Source organism: Primulina eburnea, chromosome 3, assembly GCF_022965805.1.
Source record: "Primulina eburnea isolate SZY01 chromosome 3, ASM2296580v1, whole genome shotgun sequence".
Taxonomy (NCBI): Eukaryota; Viridiplantae; Streptophyta; class Magnoliopsida; order Lamiales; family Gesneriaceae; genus Primulina; species Primulina eburnea.
In genome coordinates, this window is record NC_133103.1 from 74,952 (window position 1) to 86,816 (window position 11,865).

The 11,865-nt window shown below is 34.5% G+C and overlaps 1 protein-coding gene across 3 annotated transcripts; it reads right to left on the reverse strand.

The window, feature by feature from the left end:
* Positions 1 to 1,511: 1,511 nt before the first annotated feature.
* Positions 1,512 to 6,538, reverse strand: LOC140824972 (aspartate aminotransferase, chloroplastic). Of its 3 annotated transcripts, none has more exons than XM_073186409.1 (12): positions 6,385 to 6,538; positions 6,210 to 6,284; positions 6,034 to 6,102; positions 5,122 to 5,316; positions 4,971 to 5,009; positions 4,791 to 4,880; positions 4,573 to 4,681; positions 4,388 to 4,497; positions 3,350 to 3,493; positions 2,969 to 3,135; positions 1,984 to 2,248; positions 1,512 to 1,912 (listed from the first exon to the last, which is right to left on the reverse strand). In XM_073186409.1, the coding sequence occupies exons 2-12, from the start codon at positions 6,273 to 6,275 to the stop codon at positions 1,781 to 1,783; spliced, it is 1,386 nt and encodes a 461-aa protein (XP_073042510.1). In that variant the 5' UTR covers positions 6,276 to 6,284; positions 6,385 to 6,538; the 3' UTR covers positions 1,512 to 1,780. The 3 variants fall into 3 exon arrangements, with proteins under 3 accessions (XP_073042510.1, XP_073042508.1, XP_073042511.1); XM_073186407.1 differs by having other exon boundaries at positions 6,034 to 6,105; XM_073186410.1 differs by lacking the exon at positions 6,034 to 6,102.
* Between the last annotated feature and the right edge of the window lie 5,327 nt (positions 6,539 to 11,865).

The window sequence follows — 11,865 nt, forward strand, 5'->3', positions numbered from 1 at the left end:
TGATAGATAATATGGTATTTAATGTTATATTTATGCTAAGATTTAATAGAGATATGATATCCTTGTTTGAATAGAGTTTGTGACTAACAAAACTCTAACTTTCCATATTGTGTAGGATTCTTTATTGACGAAATTGATGCTTATAAATAAGAGGTTGGATATCAAAGAGAAGAGTTTTCCCACGCAGAAAATTCAAGCAGAAAATTTCAGAGAAATAAATTCACGAAATCGTTGCTGATTGGAAGAGTGGTTATCACCGTGTTACCCTGAATGTTACAAACATATATAGACAACATCTGTAACGATGTTGGCTGAAGATCGTGTTTATTTGCTCGTGCTTTTCGAGATTACGTTTTGCTTTCTTAGTTACGTTTTATTATTGTTGATTGTCTTAGAAAGCATTTATTTTCTCAATGTATTGAGAAAATTGATTTTCGTTTAGATCACTAGTAATTGGTTTTTGTAAACGTTTTGGTTTTCTAGTTATTAATTTTTGTCCTGAGGCACCGTGCAAGTATTTATACTTTTGCAAATTTATTCTTGTCCATCTAGTTATTTAAAGTGAATTTGTGTTACAAACTTTAATATTATGATGCATGTTGTCGTAAATATTATAACATTTGGCACAACACTTAATTATGATAAAACACAAAAATTTACAAACGCTCACGATTTTATTTTGCTATTGTTATATACTGTTATATACACACATCTGTTGAGCATTACAAACCTAACACTGCCAAGACATCTGGTAGATCTAGAGATGATGTTGCAAAAACTTCGAGCCACTCGAAACCAGCCAATTCTAAAGGTAATATTCCACAAAGTGGCAGAACCAGTAGCATCAACGGAACAGGGATAGCAAAATCTAGTTCGTCAAAGTTGAAAGAAACTGATCACATTAAGGGAAAAACCACTGACTTGGCAAAATCACAAGAATCCATCAAAGGGAAATCACCAGATACTGTGAAGTCTCAAGAAAGCGAAACTAAGGCGGGAAAAAAGCGAGGAGATGCAGTGCCTTGTTTAGTCTTCCTTTACGTTGGACTATTCCTGCAATTTTCTGTGGGTTTTGATGTTAAAACTAGGTGCGGATGTTGTAAGTCTGAAGTTGACATGCCATTTTTAGTTGGTTCTGCGATGGATGGTTGTCGTCGTGTCTTGTGATTTATTCTCAGACCATAGTTAGGAACATATATCATGTTGCAGACGACTCTTGGAATATTTGGTTTTTTAATTCCAAAAGAAAAATAGATAATTTGCAGAATATAATATCCTCGTTATTAGGTACAATCGATGCGCGGTGCATTACGTAAAACTCAGTTAATGGCCAAGCGAGAACATTGATTCAAAAAATTGATAATAACCAGCGGAATTATATTCACTTTAAAAATTTATCCTCTCCCCCGTTTTTTACATTTATGATTATATTTGTGTTATGTTATATATTTAAACCTAACATTTATAATTTTGTTGTGTTATAAAATATGTATTTTTGTATTATATACGTCTTTTCAAACGAGTTCATTATATTTATATGGATTATAACAAGGCAATGTCTTTTCTAGTCCAATCTATTACTTGCAAGTATGTGTAATAAACTGGAATTCTTCAAACCATTGCAAAAAAGTCTCCTAAGACCTTCCGCTGGATTTGATCTCTAAAAGGACTCCTCTGCTAATAACTGCAACCATAGAACAAGAGATGCTTATTTTCCGAAATACCCACCGTATCACCAAAACTCCTTGGCCCAAGTATTTATTTAAGATTGATGATCAAATTAGCTAACATTGTGGCACGAATCGATTATGGCATCTGCCAGGTATTCACACTTGGCTGATGATAAACCAGCTAAGGAAATTCTTCCGTCCTTGGTCATGTAAACATGCCAGTTGTTGATCATGTTCTCACTCTGTCCGAAAAAGTGAATACAATCAGTACCAGGTCAACCATAAAAAACATTAAGATCCATCAATACGGTACCTGAGCTGTGTTCAATCCTGTAAATGAGAACATGCCAATCTGTTTCAGGATAAAAGACCAGTCCTTCCCGCTGTCATCCTTCGCACACATACTGTCGAACAATTTCTGTCTCACACTCTTTATCCTTCCAGCCATCATTTCCATTTCTTGTTTCCATTCGCCAAAGAGCTCAGGATTTCCCACAATATTAGCCACAATCTTGGCTCCATGTATGGGAGGATTTGAGTACATTGGCCTCGCAAGTCGTTTCAATTGGCTCTTTACTCTGCACCAACATCCAAAACCAGTCACTCTAAACATTTTTTTGAATTAGCCCTTCAACTTGTAATACCGAGAGTAATATTTATCAACTTTAAGATGTGGAATCTTCTTCAATGGTGATATTGTATATATCATCACTCTATCCCACATCAACGCAATTAATGTTTTTACATGATTACTGAAACTTAAGTTAAATGCTTATTTTGATACTAAAACGTATTTAGTGAGACAATGCTAACAGGTTTCACTCCAAGTATTAAACATGGATTAATATTTTGCTACTTTCCTTGCAACATATCTTGAGCACAATGCGGTGATTCAGAAAACTAATAATATATCCTTTGAGTGCACATGTTTTTTGAAAAAAATATAGATCTTTGTTTCAGTAGTATTAAGTATCTTGATTTTACTCCATTTCTATTAGTTTCTTTTGTTTACGTGACAGAACAATTATTTTCAAAGTTACGAGACAGACATGCAACTACTTCCAAAGTTATGTTCAAATGCAACTAGTTCCAAAGTTTTATTCAAATAATACATATATTAGTTTCATTCTTTGATTTGTTTGAATTCTACTGGCTAAGACTTAAATCTCTGCTAAGTTCTTTTCTATAAGATCTGCGGTTTTCACATCAATACCAACACAAACACCAACTCTGTTTATAGAACCAAAACATGAATCTGAGATAACCATAAAGAAGAAAAACAAACCCCTTAATCGTACCTTGTCGCTGCATCTGATGATGAACATGTAATATTGATCGCTCCAACTCTTTCAGCATAAAGTCCCAAATTTTTACTGTAAGATTGAGCAACCAGAAGCTCCATGCCACGTGCAGAAAACATTCTCACTGATGACGCGTCTTTGTCAAGGCTTCCACTTGCAAAACCCTATATTCAAATCATAACAAATAAATGCACCAATTTTAACTTTAACCAGGCTTTCATCTGACATATATACGTCATTTTGAAATTCCTTTTATGTATTCATTATCCCTCATTTGGAGTCCCCATCAAATGAAAGAGATGAGCACATAATTAATTTGACTCTAATTTCTCATCGCTGAAAAAAAAAATTCATGCAAACCTCGCGAAAGTAGATTACCTGGTAGGCAACATCAAAGAATGGAATGTGGTTCTTTTCTTGAATGACATCAGCAATTCTTTCCCACTGTTCTGGGGTGGGATCAATGCCAGTTGGGTTGTGCGCACAGCCATGAAGTAGCACAAAAGATCCTTCTGAAGCTGCCTAAAAATATGAGGTTTCATTAAACATAATTGGATGAGAATATGTATGTTACAACCATAAATTCCTACTGAATTATTGGAGAAGGAAAGATAAAATGAAGGAAACTGAAATGTAATTGCGTAAAAATGAAAACATCTATCCCACGGGTGATCCTCTGTACAAAGTGATGCTCTCTTTTCCCTAACTAGCGACCTCACTCTCACAAAATGAATAATATTTATCACTCCCCCTTCATGTTTTATTTCCCTTTCCATATAGCTCTTCCTCATCCTTGAAGAATACCCTTGATAATTCTGACTTTATAGGCCCAATTTGTTTTGGCCCGATGATCAAATTGTTTGGGCCTAGAACTGTCTGACATGTTATATTTTCTGCAGCTGTCACATGCATTCCCAACAGCAAAAGCATCGACTTCATAAACTTTTATTTGGCTCATCAGAAAATGAAGTAAACAATGGCATGTAGTCGATATTACAACAGAACAGAGCTTTATGAAATCAGCAATCATGAAATAGTATTGTATGTACCATTGAGGTAAGAATTTAGTTCACCGTGCTGTAATTTATAAATTTTCCAGCAGTCAAGGCAGTCATTGTGATAAATAAGGGAAGCAATAATGTCTAAAAGATCCAATTAGCGAAGGAAAAGACAATATGTGGCTGATATGGCTGAAACACACCTGGGACTAAGCACTTCACTGGTTTATGTTAAAACATTAGATGGAATTCAACAAATTTCTAGGACAAGTTTCACAAAAAATAAGTTACAAAGACCAAAAAGTGATGGATTCACATGGTAAATCTACAGAGAACTATGTTACACGAAGACACTAGAGATCAACAAAGTCATAGAGAACACACGATTGCAATAGGAGCAGAGATGCGGCAATATAACCTTTATGTCAGATAACATCCCATCAAAATCCAATCCAACAGTTTTAGGGTTGTAATAGCGATACTCGGACCAGGGAACTCGAGCATCGTTGAAAATATTCTTGTGGTTCCCTTCAAAGACACATTACTTAGACTGCAAATGCCAATATATTTTTCAGACAAGTTCAAGAGCGTGGTAACAAATACCCCAAGTTGGAGACGATATCAAAACTTTGGAACCAGGAAAATATCGCTCAATGAAAGCTGCAGCAAGCCGCAGTGATCCAGTTCCTGAAAGACCCTGAACAGTGGCAACCTGTGTCGAGCAAAGAGATCCACATATAAATAAAGTTCTTAAACCAACTCAAATAATTGTAGAGAGATAATACTTCTTCAGATAGAGAATAAAACTGCATCTCACATACTCTTTGTTGCTGAATCACAGTATTATCTGATCCAAACAACAATTCTGCTGTAACCTTGTTGAATGCAGCCAAACCTTCAATTGGTAAGTACTGCATGGTGATTTTTATGATTGTGAGTGATAGAATGCTGAAGATAATGCTGCTTAAGAATCTCTGTTTAACATATCAAATATGAAATACCTCCTTGTTTTCACCCCTTTCAAGCATGAGGGTTTCAGCCTACAGAAATGTTTTAAAAAATTTGTAGTCAAAAAAAGTATTTTTTGTGATCAAACGTATGTTAAAACATTGATTGCAACAACTTATGTAGCAAAATATCAAAAGAGCTTACTTTCTTGACAACATTAAGCACATATGGTTGAAGTTCTTCAGTGCGATAGGCTCCCACTCCAAGGTTAAGCTTCATTTCGTTTGAGTCTGCTCTGAAAGCCTCAGAAACTCCAAGAATGGGATCAGGAGGAGCCATTGTTATGTTGTTGAATCGGGAAGCATTAAAAGCAATAGTCATGCTTGTCCGGCTGAAACACTGTTATAAATATAACACAAGAGAGTGAGACGTGGATAGAAAGGGGTATGCTTCGATGCATGAAATTTCTGCTGATACTGTTATATATATTTTTTGTATTTACATATAATTTTTGTGTGCATATATATTCATACACACACACATTAATATGAAATAATATGTAAAATAAAAAATAAAAGAGAAAAAGAGGGCCGAAAAGGTTAACAACCGTTTCCAACGGTTAGGCATAACAAATTGTTATCATTCAAATTTTGAATGACTGGGTGTTAATTTCAAATCAATAGGTGCCGCATCTTTAAACTATCAGCAACTGAGAAAAGCACAAAACAACCGAAAATACAATCTGAAACAAAAGCCTTCATCCTTATATTCATATTTTGCTCAAAATCGTTGATTTCATGCACCATTGAAATCTGAAAGAGTGTAACTTTCGGATTTATGAGATTATAGGTTTGTACCTTGGAAGGTTAATTACTTGTGAACCATTTACACCTAGGTAGGAGGAATTAATGTCTTTAAAAAAAGTATTGCTTCGGTGCACTTAACCTATAAGAATTACGTTACCCACTCGATTCCGACGCATATATAGAGCAGATACGCCACCCCAAGAGTAAATCAATCAAATATGATAAATCAAATCACAGATAAAATCTTCGATGGAATTAAGAGAAGAGTAAATATAATCAAGAATAACATGGTGTGTAAAGGTCGACACACCTTTGCGTTGGTAAAATCTTTCCCAGATAAGATACTGATCCGTTTGGAAGTTCCAAGACTCATATTTGCCTGCTAAATAATATCGACGGGATGGGATTATAGAGACAGGTTTGAACAGTATTCTTGCAATCCAATTTCATCAGAATACAATAGAATAAAATAAAATAAGTTTATACCTTAACATGATCTTGCAGATGGAGGGGAGCAGAAGAGGCAAGAGAGCTAAGTAGTGATGAAGCCATCCACACACACTAAACAAAAAACAAAAAACAAAAAACAATTATATATATGGTCATAATACATACAACATAATCACTGTAAACGCGTGAAAAATCAATAATGGAGTCATACGCTGTTAATTTAGTGAATTCCGAAGAAGAACGAGAGGTTAGTGAAGTGAGAACGAGATGTGGAAGGGAAGCCAAACGAGCGATGGAAACTAGATTTGCAGGTGTGTTGTCTGTTGTTACTTTGTTAGTTATTAACAAAGCAAGCTGGAAACCGTTCTGATTTTTCTTCTCTTATATATTTAATATAAATAAATATAACTTATCTTGCATTTGGTTTTCATTAAAGTAAAGTAAAAATAAAATTTTAACACGAATTTTAAATTTTTTTATATATTTACATTACAGTGTATAGTCCATTTTTTATTATTATAATTTTTTATATATGATAAAAAAATTAAAATTTGAATTTTAAAAATAAAAAAATCAAATTTGAAGTTGCATATTTTTTATTTTTAATAATTTTAAGAAATTAAAATTACATTTTTTGAGCTAAAAAGTAATTTTTTAAAAAAATCCACTAAATTTATAAAGATTTAAAATTGAAATTTAAAAATTACAAATCATAAAAATATATGACGTGTAAAATTATAATTTGAGTTTTAAATTTTAAAAATCATAACATTAAAAATACATATACATAATGATAGAAAATTAATATCATGGTGTAATTTTGAATTTTTAAAAATAAAAATAAAAATCTGAATATAATTTAACAGATTCCAAGTTTTCGTTAACTTCAGTAAATATTATATTACTTTAAGGTACTTTTTTATTCCTTTCTCTTTTATGAGATTTGATAATTTTAATTTTATGATAAAAAACACAACAAATGACTTAATTGTCCTCAATATATAAAAATCATAAACCCTATCAAATATTTTTATTTATTTTTATATATTATTAAATAATCGTATTTTAAACTCGAGATAATTATATAAATAATTTTTATAAATATTTAAGCTTCTTATTGTAGAAAACATCTGCCTTTCGACCTTAATGTAAAATTAAAATCAAATAAATATTTTATTTATTTTTATATATTATATAATATGAAATTATGTAAATAAACTCGAGACAAATTATATAAATGATTTTTATAAATATTTAAAGTTTCCTATTGTAAAAAAACTCATGTCTTTCGACATTAATATAAAATTAAAATCAAATAAATATTTTTATATATTATATAATATGATAATATGTAAATGAACTCGAGATAGTTATATAAATGATTTTTATAAATCTCAATAAAATTATTAGTATCACTCAATTAACCTTAAAATTTGATATTTGAGTTGACTCACAAAATCAATAGCTTAATTACCATATTTATATAATCTATAAAATTAGGTAAGAATAAATAAATCATGCAAACAATGTCAGCGCATGAATAGATAAGAAATATGAACTCAAACAACAACTTTGAAATTATAAAATTTATTATGATAAGGTTAATTTTGTCATTACGATCTAATATATAAATTTAATCACTCTTATTAAAATCATATCAAACATTATATATAATATCATGCATCTTATTTATCATTAACTTATCTTTATATTATATATCACATTTTTATCTTATCATACGTACCAAACTATGCCTAATATCATTATATTTAACACAAAAATTTACTACATACACCTACGCAATCTGTCAATGGTTTCAAGTCAAGAGAACTGGTGCAGTGCAACGCTTTGTATGCACCAACACACAGTGTTAATGTATGTACATCATAAAATCACCAAGTGATCCATCTTCTCCATTGCTTGCATCAAACCAACCACATAATTGTGAACAATTTAACTGTGCATAAAACTACGGTGTCTGCCGGTAGATGTGTTGGCGGATCGATGCTGATAAGACGTCAAACACCTATTGGAACAACTTCTTAGCTTATTCTTCACATAATCCCCCTCTTCAGCTCTGACGTGCCGAACCTTTATCTCATTCAAACCCGCCTGAGAACAATTGCAGAACAAACCTTCAAAATCATCAGACACAAATTACTAAATTTTATGCAGAAAAACTACAAACTTTATGTTTGTCTTTTCATGATTTAATTAATAAAATTAATTGGAAAAGGCTAAACCGGAAGGGAACAAGTTAATCAGTGTTGGTAAATAAAGAATGTACAAAACACGTTTTTAGTTGTTTTAGTTGAGCTCACTTTTCCCGTTTTAGCTTAGTATAAATAGGTGTCTTCTACCCTCTCAGTGTAATTTTTCTCCAATAATTTTCCTACTGTTAAGAGCTTTCTTGTCCTTCAATGGAGTTTTTACGCAAGTTAACATGGTATCGAGCTACTATTGCCGTTTGAAGCAGCTATGGGATGAATATTCGTCTTTGGTTGTGCTTCCGTCATGTGAATGTGATACTGCAAGACAATATATTGCACATGATCAGCAACAAAAGCTTCTGCAATTTCTGATGGGACTTCATGAAAGCTATGCCCAACTTCGGAGCCAACTCCTGATCATGAGCCCTCTGCCTTCTGTAAGTCAGGCATTCTCAATGATATCTCAAGAAGAATCGCATAGGTCACTATCTACGGTTGAATCGCATTCCACTGCGTTTTTCTCTGTACAAGGAAAATTGAGTAATCAACAAAGAGACACATTGACTTGTGATTATTGTCACATGCTTGGTCACACCAAGGAATTTTGTTACAAACTTGTTGGCTATCCACCCGGTCACAAGCTGCACAAAGCTAATAATGGTAGGAAGGGACAAAATGGAAGAGTATACAAGGATATTCCTAGACATCAGAAGCCGTATGCAAACTTAACAGATAGTGCAGTCCCAGAAACTTCACCCAACATTAACACAGAAGCCATTAGTACAGTCCCTGCCTCCATTTTCACACCAGCTCAGTATGCTGAAATTATAAAGATGCTGGGAACATACAAGGTCCAATCTCCGGCAGAACCAGTTGTCCACATGGCAGGTATATCTCCTAATTCGGGTCTGGCATCCCAATGGATTATTGATAGTGGTGCCAATGCGCATATGGTTGGTGGTTCTAGTTTCTTACGCAATTCTGAATCTATAGCGAATTCTTCTAGGTCTGTAAGATTGCCAAATGGTAGCAAGGCTCCTGTCAGTAGGATAGGGTCTGTTTTACTCACTGATTCCATCACCCTTAACCATGTATTGCACATGCCAGACTTTCACTTTAACCTCCTCTCCATATCCAAATTCACCAAAGATCACAATTGTTTTGTTACCTTTTATCCCCAATTTTGTTTGTTTCAGGACCTCAAGACTGGGAGATTAATGGGGATTGGTAAAGAGTTCAATGGCCTTTATCACCTTGACACCAGATTATTTTCCAGCTCAACTCACAGTCTAGTATCTCCTAACCAATCTTTTAATTCTGTTTGTAGTAACTCTGTTCATAATAAAGACACAGTGCTTAGTGTTTCTGATGAGAATTTTGTTTGGCATAAACGTTTAGGTCACATGTCTGTATCTAGAATGAACATGTTGCCTTTTATGCACAAATCTGTAAATTTTCCTCATTGTTCAATTTGTCCCATGTCTAAACAAACAAGACTTCAATTTTCTTCAATGCGCTCATCTAAAACTTCTTGCTGTTTTGAGCTAATTCATATGGACATTTGGGGTCCCTTTCATACACCAACACATAATGGCGAGAAATACTTCCTTACAATAGTGGATGATTTTTCCAGAGCCACTTGGGTTTACCTAATGCATTTCAAAGTTGAGGTTTTACAGATTCTTAAAGTTTTTTTCCAGATGGTTCATACTCAATTTTCTGCAATTATCAAAACCATCCGAACGGATAATGCAAGTGATTTCTTCAAAAATGAATGCACCGCATTGTTTGAATCTTTAGGGATAGTATATCAAAGTTCATGTCCATATACTCCACAGCAAAATGGCGTTGTTGAGCGCAAGCATAGGCATATACTTGACATAGCCTGGGCTCTGCGTTTTCAGTCCTCATTGCCATTAAAATTCTGGGGAGAGTGTGTCTTGACTTGCTATCTCATTAATCGTACTCCTAGTCCCTTGATTAAGAATAAGACACCGTATGAAATATTGTTCCATAAAACTCCATCCTTTGATCACATTCGTGTCTTCGGTTGCCTATGTTATGCCACTTCTTTAACCCCTAGAGATAAGTTTGCTGCTCGAGCATATGCTTGTGTATTTTTGGGTTACTCAAGCACTCAGAAAGGATACAAGGTGATGAGTCTTGATGCTAGAAAGTTTTTTGTCTCAAGAGACCTCATTTTCCATGAAGATGTTTTCACATTTGCAGCACCAGATCCGTCTTTACCTATCTTTCCTACAAATGCAATTTCTGAGCCATACTCAATTGCTTCAGATTCTGTTGAGGACACATCTCCCACTACTTCTGATCCTCTTATTCCCCCAGCACAGCCTCTTAATCCTACGGTTTTACAGCCACAAAAAAGGTCTGTGCGTGTGTCAACACGTCCTGTTTGGACCAAGGACTATTTTTGTCCTACATTATCTCACAGCAATCTAGCTAGCTCCAAATACCCCCTAAATCATTTTCTGGCCTATTCTAAATTCTCCCAATCTCATCAAAAGTTTTTGGCATGTATCTCCTCTGATAGGGAGCCTAGTTCTTATCATGAGGCTATCTTAGACACTAGATGGAAGGCAGCAATGGATTTAGAACTCAAGGCCCTAGAGTCGAATCATACTTGGAAGTTGGTTCAGTTGCCAATTGAGAAGAGGGCTATTGGTTGTAGGTGGGTATATAAAATCAAACGACATCCGGATGGGACTGTTGATCGCTTTAAGGCTCGCCTTGTAGCCAAGGGATACACACAACGAGAAGGGATAGACTATCATGATACCTTCTCCCCTACGGCTAAAATTGTCACCATACGTTGTTTCATAAGTGTTGCAGCTGCAAACCGGTGGCCCCTTTACCAAATGGATGTGACAAATGCTTTTCTCCAAGGGGACTTGGACGAAGAGGTATATATGCAAGTACCACTTGGACATCATCTTCAAGGGGAGCAACGTGTGTTTCGGTTATGTAAATCTCTATATGGCCTTAAGCAGGCTTCTCGACAGTGGAACACCAAATTTTCTAGTGTCATGAAGCTAGCAGGTTTTGTTCAATCGGGTAATGATCATTCTCTTTTCACTAAGCATGATGCTGATCATATTACGTTGTTATTGGTCTATGTCGATGACATTATAATTACTGGGAGCAGTGAGAAAGCTATCTCTGATCTCAAGAATTTCCTCCACTCGCACATTCACATTAAAGATCTTGGACCATTGCGATATTTTCTTGGCATTGAGGTTGCTCGGTCCAAGGGAGGGATTTATCTCAACCAAAGAAAATATGTATTAGAATTGCTGGCTGACTCTGGTTTGACAGGTGCCAAGATTTGTGATACTCCTGTTGCACAACACCAAAAGTTGACCAGTCATGAGCTTGATGAATTGAGACAGCAAGATTCTTCCTCCAATGTCAATGATGATTTGTTGTCCAATCCTGATGCTTATAAAAGACTAGTTGGTCGACTC

Coding starts and splice junctions, on each gene's coding strand:
- LOC140824972 (XM_073186407.1), bottom strand. CDS start 6,275: ATGGCTTCATCACTACTTAGCTCTCTTGCCTCTTCTGCTCCCCTCCAT. Junction 6,106..6,209: donor ATCTGCAAGATCATGTTAAG/GTATAAACTTAT, acceptor GATATTATTTAG/CAGGCAAATATGAGTCTTGG. Junction 3,494..4,387: donor GGATGTTATCTGACATAAAG/GTTATATTGCCG, acceptor TCATATTTTTAG/GCAGCTTCAGAAGGATCTTT.